The following is a 21,201-nucleotide window of genomic DNA, read 5'->3' as shown; positions in this document are numbered from 1 at the left end:
ATATTGTTGTTGATATGTATTGGGATGTGTTTGGACTTGGTTTTGGGTTTACTTGATGAATTCCCAAAGGGGAAAAATGCCAGGTTACTGTTGAGAAAGATGTTGAAGAAGTTGTATTACTTGCTTGTCTCAATGGGGAGACAACAGATAAATATATACAGACTAAGAGACACAATCCTACAGACACAATCCTACATAACTTCAACAACTATATTTCTACAGACACAACTTTTGTGTTTCAACACTCCCCCTCAAGCTGGAGAATGTATATCATATGCACCAAGCTTGTTACAAATGTATTCAATCCTATGACTTCTTAAAGCTTTAGTAAATATATCAGCTAATTGATTATTTGAGCCTATAAAAGATGTAGTAATATCTCCAGAATTAACTTTGTCTCGAACAAAATGGCAATCAATTTCAATGTGTTTTGTCCGTTGATGAAAAACTGGATTTGATGCAATATGCAAAGCTGCTTGGTTATCACAAATGAGCTTCATGGACTCCTTTGTAAAAATCTGCAGTTCGGTAAGGAGGTTTTTCAACCACAAAAGTTCACATGTTCCAACGGCCATAGATCGATATTCGGCTTCTGCACTTGATCGAGCAATAATATTTTGCTTTTTACTTTTCCAAGAGATTAAGTTGCCACCAAGAAAGATACAACATCCAGATGTTGATTTTCTATCCCATGCACCTGCCCAATCTGCATCTGTGTACCCAATAATTTCAAGGTTTCCATGGTCTTTGTATAACAAACCAGTGCCTGGAGATTTTTTAATATATCGTAAAATCTGAATGGCAGCTTCCCAACGACTTTCACGTGGAGATGCCAAGAACTGACTAAATAAAGTAATCTTCCAACCAATCGTCTATATTTTCCCGGATCTTGGATAAGCTCCCCTTGGTTTGGTAGGAGTTTGATATTTGGATCCATAGGAGTGTCAAGAAGTTTACAATTCATCATACCTGTGTCTTCTAGTATATCCAATGCATATTTTCTTTGTGATATGCAAATTCCTTGCTTGGATTGTGCTACTTCAATTCCAAAAAAGTATTTTAACTTCCCGAGATCTTTTGTTTCAAAATGTTGGAATAGATGTTGTTTCAACAATTGTATTCCTTCAACATCATCTCCTGTAATGACAATATCATCAACATATACAACAAGATAAATGCTCTTACCATGTTGATGTCTATAAAAGACGGAATAGTCAACTTTGCTTCGATTTAGACCAAAATTTTGCACTACTATGCTGAACCGTCCAAACCAGGCACGAGGATATTGTTTTAGACCATAGAGAGAACGTTTGAGCTTACAAACCAAGTTACTCTCCCCCTGAGCAACAAACCCAGGAGGTTGCTCCATGTAGACTTCTTCCTCTAAATCTCCATGCAGAAAGGCATTTTTAATATCTAACTGATGCAAGGGCCAATGATGAACGGCAGCCATAGAAAGAAAGATTCTGACCGAAGCAATTTTAGCTACTGGTGAAAAGGTGTCAGTGTAATCAATCCCAAAAACCTGTGTATATCCTTTGGCTACCAGTCGAGCTTTAAGTCTATCAACCTGTCCATTGGGCCCAACTTTCACAGTATAGATCCATCAGCAACCAATAGTTGTTTTACCTTTGGGTAATGGAACTAACTCCCAAGTCCCCGATGAATGAAGAGCAGCCATTTCATCAACCATAGCCTGACGCCAACCAGGGTTGGAAAGGGCTTCTTTAACAGATTTAGGGGCAGAAACAGAAGATAAACATGTGATAAAAGCATTATATGAAGGTGAGAGACGATCATATGAAATAAATTTGTATATGGGAAAGGGATTTCGTGATGACCTGTTACCTACACGACTTGTGATAGGAGAGCTTGTTGCCGGAACCAGGTTCAAGGGCATAAATAGCTCGAGAGATGAATCAGTTGGGATTTCATCGATTTGAACTGTCGTGGGTGGTCGAGAGCGGCGATGATAAGTGTAAGGAAAGGGGGTAACACTGTTGTTTTGTAAAGGAGGTTCAGTAGGTGAGGGACTAGGATTTCTAGGTGATGACGGATCTTGAGGTAAATGTACCTCGGTCCCTCCTTGAAAAGTAGGAACAGGAAGAACATCAGGAAAATGAGAGATGGAGGTCGGTAAACTAGACGAAAAGAAAGGTGATGATTCAAAGAAAGTAACATCAGAAGATACATAAAATCGATGATTATCAGGGGAATAACATCTGAAACCCTTTTGCAACCTAGAGTACCCAACAAACATGCATTTTAAGGATTTTGGGGAAAATTTATCACGCCCTGGGGTAGTGTCCCGGACAAAACAGGTGCACCCGAAAATTTTTAAAGGAAGAGTATGGAGGGGCTTATCGGGAAATAAAATATTATAAGGTATCTTACCATGTAAAACAGATGAAGGCATACGATTTATTAAATAACAGGAATGAAGGATAGCATCTGCCCAGAATTCTGGAGGGACTTTATAGTGGAGAATCATGGTGCGGGCTGTTTCAACGAGATGCCGGTTTTTACGTTCAGATACCCCATTTTGTTGTGGAGTATCGGGACAAGATGACTCATGGAGGATGCCCGCTGAATCAAGAAAGTTAGATAAAGGAGTTGTAAAGTATTCTCCAGCATTATCACTTCGTAAAGTTTCAATAGACACCCCAAACTGATTTTTTATCTCATTAACAAATTTTTGAAGAACATTAAGTACTTCAGAACGGTTTTGCATTAAAAAGACCCATGTACAACGAGAAAAATCATCAGTGAAGGTAACAAAATATTTAAAACCAAGAATTGAATTATAACGAAAAGGTCCCCAAACATCAGTATGAACTAAGGAAAAAGGGAAAGCAACTCTTTTATTAACACGATTAAGAAACAATGTTCTAGAATGTTTGCCAAGCTAACAGGCTTCACACTCTAGGGTAGATAAGTGAGACAAACTACGGACAAGTCGCCATAATTTTTTAAGGCTAGGATGTCCTAGTCGATCATGGGCAAGGGAAGGAGGAATGGTAGCAGTGCAAACTGTAGAAGGTTTTGGGGTAGATAATCGATAAAGTCTTTCTGATTCATACCCCGAGCCAATCATCTTCCCCGAACGACGGTCCTGCATAATGACAGATTCAGAAGAAAAAGTGACCGTACAGTCCAAAGATTTTGTAAGTTGATGAACAGAAATTAAATTGAAAGGACAGTTAGGTATATAAAGAATTGAAGAGAGAGGCAAAGTAGGAAGGGGGGAAGCCTTTCCAATTACAGTAGCCGTACTCTTGGACCCATTATCGAAAAAAATATATGGAAGGGACATATACTTGGTGAAATGAGAAAATAAAGATGAGTTACCAGAGATATGCTCAGAGGCACCTGAATCGATAACCCATGGTCCGCTCAGGCTAGATTGTGATACAAGGGCAGTATGAGTTCCATCAGTGTAGGCTACAAGAGTTAAACCAGAAGCTTTGGGAGTGGCTTTAAATCGAACAAACTCTTCATACTCAACAGCGGAAATGGTTCGGGAATTTGGTTCCCCAGGTTGAGATTGAGCAACACTTGCTTGGGTTGGGTACGTACCGGTCTCCCATGAAGTTTCCAACATTGATCTCGTGTGTGCCCAGTTCTATTACAATAATCACAGACTCTAGTGTTTTTCAGTCCACCACGATTGTTAGTTCATCCAAGACTTCCTTGTGTGACTAGAGCAGATTGTTCGGTAGTGGATATGTGAGTACCTGGAATGGAGGTGACCTGCCAGAGCCGTTTGAACAACTCGGTGGTCCCCGAGACAGTGTTGCTTCCAAGAACTTGATTCCGGATGCTTTCAAATTCTGGACCTAATTTGGTTAAGAGAAGTATGACAAAGAATTTCTCTCGTTGGGTAAGTTGCTCTGCGGGTGTACCACCAATAGGCATAAGTGTACCAAACTCAGCAATCAAACTTTGGGCTTTGCCAAGAAAAGTTTCCATATCAATATCATTTTTTTTCAAGTTAACCAAATTGTCAACAACATTATAGAATTGAGAGACATCATTAGTGTACAGAGATTGAGCTTGACTCCACACCCTGACACGTGTCTTAAAGGGCCGGAATAAAGGCAACAATTATGGAGAAAGAGACTGCCGAAGGAGACTACAAAGTTGAGCATCTAACCTTTGCCAAACTGTATTTTCTTTTTCCGGTATCATATCCACTTCTTTTTGCAAGTGGTCAACAACACCTTGGCCCATAAACCATAATTCTACGGCATCCAACCAAGAGTGGTAATTTTGAGAACCACATAATCTTTCAGAAGTGATTACCGGGTTTCCAGACAGATTAGGCACATAAACAGAGCTCGAAGAAGTAGGTAAATTATTGGCAGGAGAAATAGTGCGCGAATTATCAGAATTTTCGTCGGAAGACATCGTGACCAAAAAAAATCTAATTGCACGGAAAGAAAGGAGGAGAGCCGACGATACGATCTGGAGAGTATCGCCGGAAAAGGCCGCCAGAGACGGCCTCACGCGGCGGCACGTGGTGTCGGAGCGCCGGCGACGTGGTGGCGCGTGGAGGAGATTCCGGCGACCGGAATTGATGGGTAAAGGTCGCCGGAGGATGGGTAAGGGGGTTGTAGTACTAATTTGATAAAATATCTCACCAATAGCAAGTAATTTGAAAAACTAGTTTTGAATGAACAGTAACATGTACTGTTCACCGAAAAAAAAAATTTCAAATTTTGACTTTGGCTCTTGATACCATGTTGAGAAAGATGTAGAAGAAGTTGTATTACTTGCTTGTCTCAATGTGGAGACAACAAATAAATATATACAGACTAAGAGACACAATCCTACAGACACAACCCTACATAACTTCAACAACTATATTTCTACAGACACAACTTTTGTGTTTCAACAGTTACCTTCGTACCAGTAGGGGGTCGGTGGGGGGATGAACCCCCACCTGACCACCCGTCGGGTACCGTCCCCCGTACCAGCAGGTGGACGTCCACCCACCGTGTACCCACTGGTACAGTGCCACCCACCGGCGGGGCGGGGTGCTGTTTTACACCGTTTGTTATTTCCCCGTGCCCCGTTGTGCCCCGGTTGGTGTTTATGAGTTTCGAGTGATGTTCCTGAGTACCGTTTTACGAGTTGTGTGTAGTGGTTGTTGTTGTTATGGAGCTTTGTTTTTGTTGTTGTTGAGAATTGATTATCGATGTTGATTAAGTGTTGTTGGTTGTTGTTATTGCGGTGCACCGGTTGTTGTGATTGATTTGTCCATGATGGGAAATGTGATGTGATTGGTGGAAAAGATTTGTTGGCGGTTAGCACAACGAGTGCTCGGTCATTGTGCTATAGGCACAGACCACCCTTGATTTGCTTGCTAAAGGCATGGATCAAGTTATAAGCGCTGCGGTGCCATGTCTTTGTGCTATAGGCAAGACCCCTTGATTATTGTGCTATAGGCACAAATCATGTGTTAATGGTACTGTGGTGCTACCAGATCGGTGGATTTGTTGGCAGTATGTCGGTGGGGAGCATGCATGCTTCGGAGGGATAAGGGAAGCGTTATAAGGGTGGCCTGGAGGTACAGGTTGGAACTGATATAAGGATGGAGAGGAGTAAAGGTTGGAACTTGGTATAAGGTTGGATCATGGATGTATTCTCTATTGATTGTTTGATGTTATTGATTGTTGTTGAACCCCATTGTTGTCGTTGTTTGTTATTATTGAGCTTTGTTATTATCTTATCATGCGAGCTTAGGATGCATGCTAGTATCCTTATAGTGTTTATGGTGTCAACTTTTCGTTATGTCCCGATCTTAGTTTCAAAGTTAGCGTTGCTTAGATTTATATATGTATTCCAGTCTCAAAATGATTTCCTATACTTATACTTATTGTACTCAACGGGTGGGAGTGTGTTGCTCAACATTATTCGCTGACGGTTGTTACACCGTATGTTTTCAGGTACAGATCAGTAATTTCGGAGTGCGCTAGAGGGATGCAAGAACTTAGCTTAGATAGTTTTAGTCTTGATAGATGGCCTGCGTGCCTTGACTTGTATTTTGGAAATCGAATTTGAATTATGTTCTGTTTAGTTAGTTAGCCTATGCATCTAAGTTCTCAAACTTGGATGTGGCATAGCACCCCGAGTCTTATGCTTAGTTTATGCTCTGTTTGGGTAATTAATGATAGATTCGCATTTATTTCATAACCTTTAAATGCTTTAAAAATTAGGGGTGTTACATAAATTGTTTCATCAAACCTTACATGCATGCACAAATAAACCTTGTTAGTCTGTAAGTCCATGCATCTATACCCCCGAAACGACTCATGATAACCTAGGAAAACACACGGGGAGGACCAACATGAGAGTTTGTGACGATTGTATGGCCTGAGATATGGATAACATAGACACCCAAAGACATGAAGAAAAGTATGTGAAGGATTGGAATTATGCACTTTAAAATGGGGACTGAGATTATTTAATACAACTGTAACACCCGCAATTTTCAACATAATTTAAAACCATTAAAGCTTACGAAATAAGGATAAAGCTATCATTAATACCCAAAACAGAGCGGAAGCTAACCATAAGTGTTGGGGTGCTATGCCACATATAAGCTTGAGAACCTAGATGCACAGGCTAAAACTAACTAAACAAAGCATAAACCATAATCATTATCCAAATACAAGTATGGCTCACAGGCCATCTAACTAAGCTAGTAACCGTAGATCCTTCTAGCGCGCTCTTGGCCAACTAATCAGTACCTGAAAAACATGCGGTATCACAACCGTTAGCGAATAATGCTAAGCAACCCACTCCCACGCGTTGAGTACAATATACATAGATATAAGAAAACCATTTTGAGACTTGGGAATACATAGATATAGTCCTAATCAACTCTAGCTTTAAAGTTCAAATCATGACTCATGGCATATCGTAGATACCGACACGTTAAAACCACATCAAGATACAAGCATGAAAACTATGACCATAGGACAAGACAACGATAAGGAACACATGACGTTATGCCATGGAACCGTGTTCACCATGAATGGTGAACACGGTTCCAACGGTGTTAGTACACCGTTTTTTTTTTTAATTAATTGCGTGACTTTTCTTCTTTATTTTCACATTTTGCGGTTTCACTTTAATTTGAGGTGAACAAAGATTTCGAACATTCATAAATTATGAATTCATGCCTGCACATTCACTTTGGAACCATGCCTACACATTCCCGTCCGAAATCACGGACATTCATAAATTATGAATCCATGCCTGCACATTCACTTTGGAACCATGCCTACACATTCACTTTGGAACCATGAGATTATGAATTTTCTGTTATAAGATTATGAATTTTATGTTATGAGATTATGAATTTTCAGTTATGAGATTATGAATTTTCTGTTATGCGATTATGAATTTTCTGTTATGAGATTATGAATTTTCATTACATTCATAATTTCGGACATTCATAAATTATGAATTCATACCTGCACATTCACTTTGGAACCATGCCTACATATTCCCGTCCGAAATCACGGACATTCATAAATTATGAATCCATGCCTGCACATTCACTTTGGAACCATGCCTACACATTCACTTAGGAACCATGAGATTATGAATTTTCTGTTATAAGATTATGAATTTTCTATTATGAGATTATGAATTTTCAGTTGTGAGATTATGAATTTTCTGTTATGCGATTATGAATTTTCTGTTATGAGATTATGAATTTTCATAAAATTCATAATCTCATAACAGAAAATTCATAATTTGATCAAACGCGCGCCGTTAACTCCACATCCGCGAATTTTTTTTTTTGCCTAAAAACGACGTCATTTTGCCTTGTGTTCACCATTCTCGGTGAACACGATTCCATGGCATAATTTGCGCCAACCTTATACCAAGTTCCAACCTTTACGCCTCTCCAACCTTATATCAGTTCCAACTTGTACCTCCAGACCACCCTGTACTCCACACCCTTATCCCTCTGGAGCACCGCATGTTCCCCTCCAACATGACCTCCGACATTCCACCGATCTCTCAGCACTCGCAGTGCCATTACATAACATGATTTGTGCCTATAGCACAATGATCAAGCACACGCAGTGCCATTACATAACATGATCTGTGCCTATAGCACAATCATCAAGTGATCTGTGCCTATAGCACAATGATCAAGCACACGCAGTGCACATAACACAAGTACTCGCAGTGTGTCATACCTCCAACATATCTTTTCCACCAATCTCACATCTTTTCGTCACCGTGGGCAATAACACGACACTCAAGACTCAACAACAATCACATCAAGGGATAACCAGGGAAAGAGACACAACATGTGGATAGACTCATAATGACACGGGATGTCAACCTAAACATACAACCTACGGGGTATAACACAAACCATCCTTTGGACCCACACAATATAAGTTTAGACCACATGCTTAGACACGACCCACAAATCACATTACGACATTTAAGACATCATGCTAAACTCATGCACGTCAAACGAGACACAATGGGGCATGGGGAAACGACCAACGGGGGAAAACAACACACTGCACCGCCCATACCAGCGGGCGGTATGGCGGGAGGACGACCTCCCGCCGGACTGTCCACCGGCCGGCTGCCCGTGTTCCAGCAGGACTTCCGGCGGGTGGTCAACCACCCGCTGGAACATGGCCTCTTCCCGGCGGCTGGTCGAGTGGGGGTTCGTCCCCCCACCGACTACCCGCTGGAACACTCTTCTTAGCTAAAGTTCCCATCCCGGGGATTCATCAATTATGCCCAAATTCAAGTCCAAACACTTCCCAATCCACAACAACAACAATAGGGACTTGATCATCAAGAATAAGCCAAGAAACAACACAATTAAATCCTAAACACAAGCTCTAGTCATGCCAAGACTCAAGAATAAACACACAACGGTTCAAGAACATCAAGAACCTCAAGAATTCATCACATAAAACCCTAAAGACAAGCTCTAATCATAATTAAACGTAGGGACATGCAAACCACCACACAAGATCATCAAGGTCATCAAGAATAACAAGAATTCATATCATAAATCCTAAGTACAAGCTCTAACAACGCATAAACACAAAATCACCCATACAATCATTCAAAGGAGCAAATCAATAAACAATAGCAAGGAAAATGGCTTTTGTAAGACATGGGTTACCTTTTTAGCTTAATTAAACTTCTCACAACTTCCTAAGATCTTTCCTCAATCGATCCTCCCAAAGCCCGGTGATGGGGAATTCTTTGACTATGTTTTGGGGAGGGATTTTCTAGTGAGGGAATAAGGATGGGTGAAAAGGGTTCTAAATGCTTTCTAATCCCCTTTAAATTGATTTAGGATTCCCAGTTAGAATCTGAATAGGTAAGGGGTTTAGGATCTCTAATACGAATCTGAAAAGGTAAAAAGGTTTAGGATTCCTAATATGAATCCGAAAAGGTAAGAGGTTTAGGATTCCTATTACGAATTTGAAAAGGTAAGGGAGTCCTCCTTACTTTATCAAAAAGGCTAACGAGCTTTATTTTAGACAAAGGTCCACGGTCCACCATGGACCATATCAATAAATTAAGGGATTTAAGTTTATGTATCTATTTTTAGCAAACTAGTTAATTTATAAGTAAATAGCTTTATTTGGATAATATTTTTATTTAATATAAATATTTTAGGAAAACACGGGGTGTTACAACAACAGATGGCATTTTGTTAATTAAATAAACTGCAGTTTCAATGGCAAAATCCCAAAACTTATACGGAACATAGGCGCGGGCTAGAAGAGCCAGACCAGTTTCATCTATGTGTCTATGCTTTCTTTCGACATGACCATTTTGTTCATGAGTGTAGGCACGGGATTGTCTATGAAAGATGCCCAATTGAGTAAAGGAATGATGTAATTTTTTGTATTCGGCTCCTAGATCAAACTGAATGGCTTTAATTTTTTTTATTAAAAAACCGTTCAACCATTGTGCGAAACTTATCAAATATGACATACAAATCAGATTTTAATTTCATGGGAAAATACCAAGTATAGTGAGTATAATCATCCACGAAATAACAATAGCCATAAATTGACAAAAGAGGGGCTGGACCCCAAATGTCTGTGTATACTAAATCAAGAACACTAGAACTAGAGGACTCAACACGTGCCAACGGAAATCGAGAAGATTTACCCAATTGACACGCATTACACAAACTAGAATCACATCGAATAGAATTATTAGACCCACTAACCGAACACGACTGAAGAATACGAAGTAAGACACGATTATGTGGATATCCTAAACGATCATGCCATACTGACGGAGATGTACGAGCTGTAAGAAAAGCAGAAGGAGATGGTATGGCAATTGGAAGTCTATAAAGACCCTCATGACTATTGCCTTTAAGTAGAATTTCATTGGTGTTGATATCCTTCACAACAAAAAAAGACGGGTGAAACTCAAAAAACACCTTATTATCTATTGCAAATTTTTGAACAGATAATAAAGATGTAGACAGACCGAGAACATGAAGGATATTAGACAATTGAAAGGAACGAGATGGGGTATTAAAAGAAGCATGTTCTACCCGACTAATAGGAAGTGCCTTACCATGAACCACGCACAACATGTCATTACCCGTGTACTCTTCTGATGTATATAATGTGACAACCCAAAAATAATTTTTCTAAATTCTATTTTACAAAATTCCAAAATTGCTATTTTCACTCCCAAATTTTTTATTTCGAAAACAGTGTTTGAATTAAATATTTTAAATTGAGTTTTAAATAAATTCAACACCAAAGAGTTATCCTATTTCGAAAATCCTAAGTTTCGAGTACATTTATGTACCAAGTTTTGACCCAAAAAGTCAATCTGGGTGAAACTGGAAAGGAACCTATGAAACCTAAATCAAGTGTTTTAACTAGAAACTATTTTCATAAAATCTATTTTGACCCCAAGTTATCCAAAATCATTTTTTAGACCTTGGTCCATGATACAAGGTGAACCATGCAAATTCCACAACACTTTGTCTTATCTTTTTAGAAACCAAGTATATTTACTCTTTTGCCCTCGACCAATCATTGGTGATCAACCTAGGGTTTTGCACCCTATTTATTCTCCACTATTCCTTGTTGTCACGTGATCCCAATCTTTGCCTCGCCATCCTTGAGCTCTCTGTAAACAAGAAGAAGAAACACACAGTAAGGTTTCTAGCCTCTTTCTCAGCCATCCATTTCATTTTATTCCTTAGGTTCTCATCTCTTTTGCCTCCAATCTCTAGGGTTTCTATCCTTAAGCTTTGTATGTATTATTTATTTGTTTGAGGTTTTTAGGTGGTGAAGGAGGTAGTGGTTGAGTAGAGAGGAAGAAGGGATCCACTCAAGAAGAAGAAGAAGAAGCTAAGGTATAAACCATGGACTCCCAAACTATATTTTTTACTCTGTGAAATGCTACGAATGAGAAATAGATGCTTAGAAATGTTAGGTAATGGATGTTGTTGAGCTATTTGTGTGTTGTTGATGATCTATGATTGATTTATTGAGGTTTGGAAGCGTTTTTGGTTGATCTGAGTTGGTTTGTGGTGAAGAAGAAGGCTCTGGTGCACCAGATGGCCTCACGGTCCTAGCCAACGGACCTCGAGAAGGTCCGCCGGCTAGCACCATGGAGCAACGGCTCCAGGGGACGAATGTAACAGCCCGTGTTACGACCTCTAACCCAAACCAATTATTTAATTACTTACCCAAAAAAGAGAATTAAAATCCATTGATTAACTAAAAAGGGTCCACCATAGCCCATGGACCCTTATCCCTAAAACCAACCCCCCTTAGTCCTATAAGGAATATAATTAGCAAGCCATAGCATTTAGACCCTAATTGGGACTCTTAGGTACATAAATAGGGGGCATATGAGGCACCTAGAACCCACACCACAATAACTTTCACCACACAAGAATTCCCAAGAGTTCCCATAGGAGAAATCAAGAAAGAAGAGATCTTAAAGAAAGACCCTTCATAGCCAAGGAATTTAATTAAAGCTAAGAGGTAACCCATGTTCTCAACAAAACCTATTTTCTTTGCTATAATCTTCTTCCTTGGCTTCCTCTCTATGCTTGTGTCTTGATAAATCGTTTATGATGATGATGATATGATCTTGATGATTGATGAGATGATTTTATGTGTGGATCTTGATAATCTTGATGATCTTGATAAATTATGTGTTATTCTTGATAAATCTTGATGTTCTTGATTTTAAAGATAAAGCCTAATTTTGTGATTTAAATGTGATTAGAGCCCTAGGTTGAATCGTGAATTTCGTATTAGGATATTCTTGGTATATTTGGGTTGGAATTCACATGTTCGGGTGTTGATTATGTTTAGAAGTCATGATAGGATGTGTTGTATGTGATTCTTGCTTTTGATCCGTTAATTGTCTACGTGGTGTCATCGTTTGCGTTTAAAAGTGTCTAAGCATGATTTCGGGTTCCACGGAGGATCCCAGGACTTATATTTTGAAAAGGAGTCAGTGGGGGGTAGGTGGGGGTAGGGGGACCCGCCACCTACCCGCTACCCGTTTCAACGCCGCCGGCAGCGGGCAGACGACTGCCCGCCGGGCACCCGCTGCCCGGAGGTTCATCGCCGGCAGGCAGCCGACGGGTGGTCCTCCACCGCCGACCACCCGCTGGATTTTTCCCACTTTGGAACTTTGGCTTCCCCGTTTGATGTTCCCCAATCCTCGTGGTGTCCCAACGAACTCCGTTTGTCGTGCCTGAGTCTAGTTTGATGTTTCGGGTACCGTTCGTAGGATAAAAGAGTCTTGTGTATTGCATGCTAGTTGAATCGGTAACCCGTTGACCTAAGAGGAAGATGTATGAACCCCTTAGGGCTATTCTTAGTATGTGGATAACTACGCATAAGTTTTATTTACACGTTTTCCCCCTCCCTATGTGTTAATATGGGTTGCATGTGCTTGCTACGTGATATATGTGCATGACTCTTGGCTGCGGTCAAACTGGTTACTCATGAGCTGCGGTTCATTATCCTGGCTGCGGCCAGTGACTCACTTCTAGGGCTGCGGTCCACCCCATATGCCTCGTGTGCTGTTGTCCACCGACTGGACGCGTCAGGCGGTGTGTAGGGCTACAAGCCACAAGGAATTCCATAATCCACCGACTGAGTTCGTCAGGTGGTGTGTAGGGCTATGGTCGGCTTCGATCCACCGAGTGTACGTGTCAGCGGTGTGTAGGGTCGTAGTCCCCAAAGATCATAGTCCACCGACTGAATCCCTCAGGCGGTGTGTAGGGCTATGATCAGTTAGGACCCACCGACTGAGCTCGTCAAGCGGTGTGTAGGGTCGCAGTCCCCAAAAGAGGATCACAGTCCACCGACTGAACGTGTCAGTGGTGTGTAGGGCTCGTCAAGCGGTGTGTGGTCCGCCGTTGAATCTATCGACGGTCTATACAATTGGCTGCGGTCAATTCTTTCATGATGCGGTATGAGGTATGGTGCTGCGGGGCCGTGTTAGCGCTATATGCACTAACCCTCATGTTTGGGGCATGCGATTGGTCCCGTGGCGCCACCAAAGTGTGCTTCTGTGACAAGGATATTGATTGAATGATGATATGAATAACATAAAAGTGAATTGTGACCTGTTTATATGATGTTATCGCTATATAATCCGTTATCAGTGTTGAATGTGTTTATCCCTATCTGTCGAGTCTAATCCTGATTTTAAAGCTAGAGTCTCCTAAGTACATTCCTTCCTGCTTCAAAATGGTTTTACTATATCTATGTATATATATTTACCTATATTGTATTTTAACGCGTTAGAGTGGGTTACCAGCATTTTCGCTGACCAGATATATTTGGCTTTCAGGCACAGATGAGTAGACTCCGGAGCGCGCTAGAGAATCAAAGCATAGATAGATAGTTTTCCTTTCGGCCTGCGTGCCATGATGATGTATTGACATTGCTTTGAGGATATTTAGTTAGTATAGCCTGTGCATCTGAGTTATCCAGCTCAGATGTGGCATAGCACCCCAAACTCTGATGTTTAGTACGCTCTATTTCGGTTTTAATAATAACATTACCTTTATTATATAAGTTTTAAAAAGTTTCAAAAATCTGGGATGTTACAACGGATCTCAGCAAGATCCATCACCCAGGGCCGCCGCTTGTCGGAGCCAAATGGCGGGGCTTCACAGGCCCTATCACCAAGCCCCGCCAGGCTAAAGAAGGTTCTAGTCGGCCCTCTATGGCTCAGCTACGCGTTGTTCGGACCGGGACTCGTGGCCCTTGAGGCTCGGACACTCGGGCTTGTTACGACGCACTAGTAGAAGTTAGTTTCGTTGGATTTGGAGTTAGGAAGCATGATTTACAGTTAGAAAAGTTGAAGATGAATGCTCTATTGATGTTGTTGTCTGTGAACTATATCAGAAGTGGAGTTTATATCTTTTGAGCATGATATTTTGATTTAGAAGCATGTCTAAATTCTTGATAATATATGTTGAGAAGTTTTACTAAATATTTGAGAATTTGGCAATGAGCAGTGCATGATTTCCCTGTTTTACAGTGAGTAGAATTGCTAGCAAATGAGTATGTTTTGAGTTGAGAAGCATGATCAATACTTGCTAAGTGTTTATTGAGAAGATTTGCTAAGTATTGAGATTTTAGTATAAAACAGTGCATATTTCCTTGTTTCACAGTGAATGAGAATTAAAGCATATGATTTCATAGTAAAGAGCATGTTAGCAGACAAAGTATGAAATTGGTCCTTGAGTATTTGTGTAGCTTTTGAGTTCAAGTTATGAAATATCAAATTAGCATTTCCTTACAGGAATTATTTGACTAAATTTGCTAATTGCATTGCTTAACTCATGGATAGTAGAATTGTTGAGATTATTGAGATTTCTTGCATAAGTCACTATTTTACAAACTTGCATTTGAAAAGGGCATTTTGCCACTTTTAAAGACTAAGTACAGTAAAGGCTCAAAGTGAAGCCTTAAGATATTTTCAAAACCTATATCTATTTTGGTAAATCACTATCTATTTGCATTAAGAAGATTGCATGATAATTGATTTCCAAAATGTGAGAAAGAGAAGTTGTTTGACATTTATGTGCATTGCGAAGCTTGCATGTTATTGAGAAATTACATGAGAAGAGAAATTGCATGAGAAAGAAGTTGCATGAGATATATTTGTTATCTATCTATTGTGAGGAAAATAGTATTTTGTAGAACCGTTAGGACTATGTTCTTTCGGAAGAAAAGAGAAGGAAAGAAGTTTGAGAAAAGAAAGAAACGGTCACAGAGGACCGACAGATATTTAAAAGTAACGAGGTTGATATTCCCGAGTTAATAGGTTGGAGACTACCCATCGGGCTTGGAATCCTGGTTAGGGGGTGTGCACACTGAAAGTACGATACCTGATTCTACAGAAAGAAAGAAAGATTAATAACCAAGAGAGTGGTTCTGTACGCGAGTTGAGTATTAATCCGGCTAGATTGGCGAGCCCGGATAGGTCCATTCACGATTCGTGAAGTTCCTACCTTCCCCACGAGTTAGAGGTTCCGTTGATACAGATGTGGCGGATGCATGAGTTTGCACCGTTCGCTACGGCAGAGTACCTGCCTCGCACAAAGAGGAGTAAAGAGAATCATGAGAAAGATTGAGAAAGAGAAAAGCGAGTCAACTGACTTTCTTTTTACATAAGAGTAAGAGTATATATATCTATATATACATAAAGCATCATGACATATCTTGTTACATGAATTGCATTTTTTGCATTTAAAGTATGATGGGAAGTATAATACTTTGTTGATGTTTATGAGTTGGCATGATAGCATGATTCTATTTGTTGAGTTTAAGTTAACTCTTATTCTATCGGTTTGAGCATGAGTATTGCATGATGAGGTATGATTAGAGATATCCGTTTAAAGCATGAGAATATGTTTAAGTTGAGTACTTGAGAAAGCATGATTATATGATGTATAGGTTGCAAGCATATAGAGTTGTTTATGAGCATGATTTGAGATTGTTGTTTAAAGTGTTGTAAGTAATTGAGATTATGTGAGAATGCCAAATGTTTTCTAAAAGTATATCTATAGTACCTTACAGGGTTGAGTGGCTTTATACTTAGCATTCGTGCTAACGGGTTTATTTTCTACTTGTTTTTATAACCCCCTTCAGGTGGACCCAGTGTTTGAGTGCGCACGAGATAGTATAGTGTGTAGATATGACTTGTTAGAATTCTAGTCTTAGATTCTATCTTGAACATTGATGTTTAGATACTGTTGTTGATCTTTTGTTGGTGCTAGGTCACCGGAGTTTGTTCCCCAAGTATTGAAGTAGTTTTTGTTGATGTTTTGTGAGCATGACTCTAGCTAGTTATCCTTGTAGCCTGTGCAGTCATCGTGGGTGGTGATTGTGGCGGTGACACCTGTATATTTTAGATTGGTTGGTTTTAAGTTATCTAAACCTTGTTTATTTATCTTGTTTTAAGTTAAGTATTTGGTTTTAGATTATAGAAAAGTAGGGTGTTATAGATAGGGCCGCAATATCTGGAGTCACATGGTTGGTTGCTCCAGTATCCGGAATCCAAGCCTGAGAGCCATCTGAGTTGTCATTCTGATATGTCAAATTTTCTTGTGGAGGAGGATCATAAAGATTGTAACAAGCTAAAGCTGAGTGCACCGTACGATTAGAGATCTGACAGACCGGCGGTTCGCCATTACCGCCGTTGCCGCCGCGTCCACGCTGACCGCCACCGCCAGTTTGCAACCTGCCGCCGCCACTTCCACGATGGCCACCGCGGTTGTTGTTCTGTCCGCCGCGGTTATTGCCGCGGCCTCCACGGCGGGTCTGCCTGCCTCGCTGAACGGTGAAGGCCACCGGTGGGGCTCCAGGAGCCGTACCATGGATGAACTCCTGAGCGGCAAGAAAGTCGGCCAGCTCACCTAGGGTTACGGTACCGCGGATGGAGAGAGATGTGGTTAGATTTTGAAACCCTGGTGTAAACCCTGAAACACATAAAGATTCATCTCGTCTAACCCGACCGGCCTACCGGCCAAATCATGATCCTCAAAATAACACGAGCACGACCAATATAATCAGCAACCGTAAAATCTCCCTGGCTCAGAGATTGGAGTTGGCCAAGGAGATTTAACAAGCGGGCACGAGATGCGGAAGCCAAAGACTGTTTAATTGACTCCTAAACCTCCCATGACGTACGGCGTCCAACTCGAGGTGCATAACTTCTTCACTAAGAGAAGATATCAACAAAGACATAAGAGCCCGATCATGCCAAAACGACGTGGCGTGCTCGGGATTTGGGGCTGGCGAGGCATTGTCGATGGCGGGGAGGAAGGGCGCCGGACTGGGATGAGATATGGTAGGATATATACCCCGGGCCCGAGTTCCCGTTTTATAGTAGGGTCAGGGTCAGGCGATTCGCGTCCTGATCTGCGGGTCAAGGTCAAAGATGACGGGTCAAACCCACCATTTTCTTGTGCATATAAAAAGGCCTTTAGCCCTTCAAATTAGGGGGTGCTTGTAACAACCCAAAATTTTATTTTATAAATCCAATATTAAGAAATCTCAAAGTAGCTTTTTCGCCCCATTAAAATTTTTTGCGATCAATCGGTGTTTGAATAAAATAATTTTGTTCCATTTTAAAATTAATTCGACACCGAAGACATGTATTTCATTCGAAAATTTCAAAGTTTTCTGGTACTTCGCGTACCAAGATTTAAATCGAGAATTTTAACCGAGTGAGACCGGGAGAATTCAAAAGGGAATTTTGAACAAGTGTTCATCCATATAGCTTTTGGGAAAATTCACTTTCCACCCCAAAGTAATAAAGAAATATCATTTCTAGCCTATGGTTCATGATACATGGTGGACCACAAGACATCCAAAAATCCCTTATAAAATCATCTTTTAGCTTGGGGAAATTACCCCTTTGCCCTCAACCAATCATTGTGAATCATCCTAGGGTTTTGAACCCTATATAAACCCCTTCATTTCATCTCATTTTCCTGATCTCATTCTTTGCCTCTTCCTCATTTTCTTGGTTGCCAACAACAAGAAGAAAGAACACAACCTAGTAAGCTTGTTCATCCTTCATTCTAGCATCTTTTCTCTTCTAGTTTTCTTTAGTCTTTGAGGTTCTAGGCTAAGGATAGAAGGTGTGTTGGGAAGAGTAGGTGGTGAAGGAGGCTCAAGCTAGCCAAGAGGAAGAAGAGATCCAAGCAAGAAGACTAGACTACAAGAGGTATAACCCCATGGATTCCTCTTTAGATTTGGCTCTGTGAAGCCTAGTTTTGAGTATAAATGAGTAGAAATTATGAGTTTTTGATGTGTTTATGATTGGAAGTGATCTAGTATGTGTTTATGAGTTGTTGAGATTGTTTTAGAAATGTTTGGATGAGTTTTTGCAGGTAAAATCCCATCTGGTGCACAACACAGTGTGCACCAGATCAGAGTGGCGGCCTTAGCCGCGGCCCATCAGAAGGGCCGCCGGCTAGAGCCGTGCCACCATGGTACTAGGGCACGGCCCTAGAAGAGGGTCGTAGCCTAGTCCCGGCACATCAACGGGGCTCCAGGGGCGGACTATGGAGAGTCCCGCCCTAGGTCCTTGAGTATTGTTCTAATGAGATTTTTGTGCACTGGCCAGGCCCTTGTGGCTCAGCTACGTGTCGTTTCGGACCAAGTGTTACGGGCCCTTGTGGCTCAGCTCTTCGGGTCGTCTCGACGCACGTTATGGTTTTGATTTTGTGGAATTTGGATTACAAGCAAGTATGTTAAGAAGGATTTTGTGAAGAAATGTGACACAGTACATATTGTGCTAAATTCTCTATGTTTGAGAAATTGTTGATTATGTGATCAAATAATGTTTTTATTGAGTAAAGAAGCATGATCCTTTGAGAATATGATTTATTATGAAAGCATGATTAAATTGTATTATTTGATCATGAGAATAGAAGCATACTTGTTGAGTGAAATGTATAGAAATTGCTATTTTACAAATCGAGCATGCTGATATATTTTTGAATACTTCATGTTAGTGTATACATGATTTAGAAGCATGTTATAGATCATTTTGACATTTCACATGAGTCATATTTCAAAGATGCATAAAGGGCCAACGTGAGTCCAAGAATACTTTCAAAAACCATGAGCATGTGATATAACATTCTTTGATGCATTGAGAAGTAATAGAATTGTTGCATGCATGAGATTAATGCATGAGAGATATATTTATGTATTATCAATATCGGTGAGGTTTTGGAGGTTACTGTTTGGACTATGTTCATCTCGGGAGATATTTGTGGAGATTGTGGTCCCAGTATATGTAACGCGGCGTATTCCCACGTTACGAGGTTGGAAACTTCCCGCCGGGCTTGGAATCCTGATTAGGGGGTGTGCACACTAATAGTTCGATACCTGATTCCACAGAGTTTGAACCACGAAATTGGTTCCGTAGACGGTAGGAGATATTGGGTTGGAATTATGCCGTTCCCGATGGGGTAAGTCACACTTCTGTGAAACCCTAAGCCGTCTACGAGTATAAGAGAAAGAAAGAGAGTCAACAGAGACTCAAGAAAAACAGTCAACAGAGACTCAAGTATGAGAGTCATTATAGACTTGTTGCACTAGATTACATATGAGTATGATTATATTATTGCACTAGATTGCATATGAATATGAGTATATTGTTGCACTAGATTACATATGAGTATGATTATAATATTGCACGAGATTGCATAAGAGAATGAGTATATTGTTGCACTAGTTTGCATATGAGTATGATTATATTATTGCACTAGATTGCATATGAATATGAGTATATTGTTGCACTAGATTGCATATGAGTATGATTATATTGTTGCACGAGATTGCATAAGAGTGTGAGTATATTGTTGCACTAGATTGCATATGAGTATGATTATATTATTGCACTAGATTGCATATGAATATGAGTATATTGTTGCACTAGATTGCATATGAGTATGAGTATATTGTTGCACGAGATTGCATAAGAGTATGAGTGTATTGTTGTACTAGTTTGCATATGAGTATGATTATAATATTGCACGAGATTGCATAAGAGAATGAGTATTGTGACACCCGGTATTTTCCTAAAAATAAATTATAGTCCCGATAATAAATATTTTTAATAAAAAAATATTTATATAGCTATTTATTTTAAAACGGGCTCGGGTCTACCTATTATGGTGAACCAATATTTTTGTACAAATATGCCTAAACCCAAAATGAGGTTTAATCCCTAAGGCCTAATAATTATTCTTTGAGCCCAAGTGCTTATTTGTCCTAAGACTATATATATTATATGAGTCTTGAACCCCACAAGTTGAGCTCATATGTATGTATAAATATAAGTAGTAATATTTTGTAAGCCTAAAGTGTCCAAGCCCAACCTACTATGTATAGACTTGATCCAACTTTGGGAAACACACCAAATAACACTACTATGTATACAAAATATGGTCCAAACAACTTGTATGGACCATGGTCCACACAATAATGATTGTATTTTAGTAGTGTTATTTGGTGTGTAGCAGCCAAACACCCCCCTTCTTCCCAGTATTGGCGAGATGCGCTAAACCCTCTGCTCCCTTTCTTTTTCTTCTCGGCCATGCGTGAGACAACCGAACCAGCAACCTTTCTAGCTTCCTTCCCTTGTCCTCCATCAAACCAGCCAAGAATCCCTACCCTTTCTCTCGTTTCCTCTTCTCGGCCGGAGCAGCAAGGTTGGAGCGTGGTGGTGAAGATGGATGGCGGTTTCCGGCAGTCCAAGCTTGCGGCGGTGATAGTCCGGGAAGGGCTTTCGGCTTGGTTTGTGTCTCCGTGAGGCAGTGTAGGCACGAGTAGTGGCTTGGGTAGTCCGTAGAAGCTCCTGGCAGCTTGTGGCGGTGGAGGTGCGTGACGACGGCGGTATCGGTGAAGCTACGCGGAGGTGGCTTCTCTCCTCTCTTGTCGTCGGCGATGAGCTGCGGTGGAGGCCAGAAGTGCTCCGGTGAGGCAGAGGAGTCCGCGGGCAGTGGCGTGGGCAGGGGCTCTCACCGTGTTCCACCCGCGGGAACGTTGCATGAAGAAGACGTAGAAGATGAAGATGGTGAGCAGCTTTAGCTTTGGTTGTTGTTGTTTAATTAGCTTAATTAGTTTGTTGTTAAGTATGGTTACTAATAGG

The 21,201-nt window shown here is 40.6% G+C and overlaps 1 protein-coding gene across 1 annotated transcript; it reads right to left on the bottom strand.

Annotated features, from left to right (window-relative positions):
* Window positions 1-251: 251 nt before the first annotated feature.
* Window positions 252-3,601, bottom strand: LOC109148479. Its single transcript, XM_019296229.1, has 6 exons — window positions 3,349-3,601; window positions 3,081-3,112; window positions 2,395-2,668; window positions 1,630-2,085; window positions 970-1,587; window positions 252-766 (listed from the first exon to the last, which is right to left on the bottom strand). The coding sequence occupies exons 1-6, from the start codon at window positions 3,599-3,601 to the stop codon at window positions 252-254; spliced, it is 2,148 nt and encodes a 715-aa protein (XP_019151774.1).
* Between the last annotated feature and the right edge of the window lie 17,600 nt (window positions 3,602-21,201).

The sequence above is a fragment of the Ipomoea nil genome, unplaced genomic scaffold (assembly GCF_001879475.1).
Source record: "Ipomoea nil cultivar Tokyo-kokei standard unplaced genomic scaffold, Asagao_1.1 scaffold2115, whole genome shotgun sequence".
NCBI lineage: Eukaryota > Viridiplantae > Streptophyta > Magnoliopsida > Solanales > Convolvulaceae > Ipomoea > Ipomoea nil.
Note: the sequence above shows the minus strand (reverse complement) of the source record. Positions and strands in the feature narration are given on the sequence as shown.

What these genes read in the sequence shown, in the direction of transcription:
- LOC109148479 (XM_019296229.1), bottom strand. Translation starts at nt 3,601, where the DNA reads ATGTTGGAAACTTCATGGGAGACCGGTACGTACCCAACCCAAGCAAGT. An exon ending in TGCCTCTGAGCATATCTCTG is followed by an intron (nt 3,113 to 3,348) that starts GTAACTCATCTT and finishes GTCATTATGCAG; the next exon opens with GACCGTCGTTCGGGGAAGAT. An exon ending in GTTAGTTCCATTACCCAAAG is followed by an intron (nt 1,588 to 1,629) that starts GTAAAACAACTA and finishes ATACTGTGAAAG; the next exon opens with TTGGGCCCAATGGACAGGTT.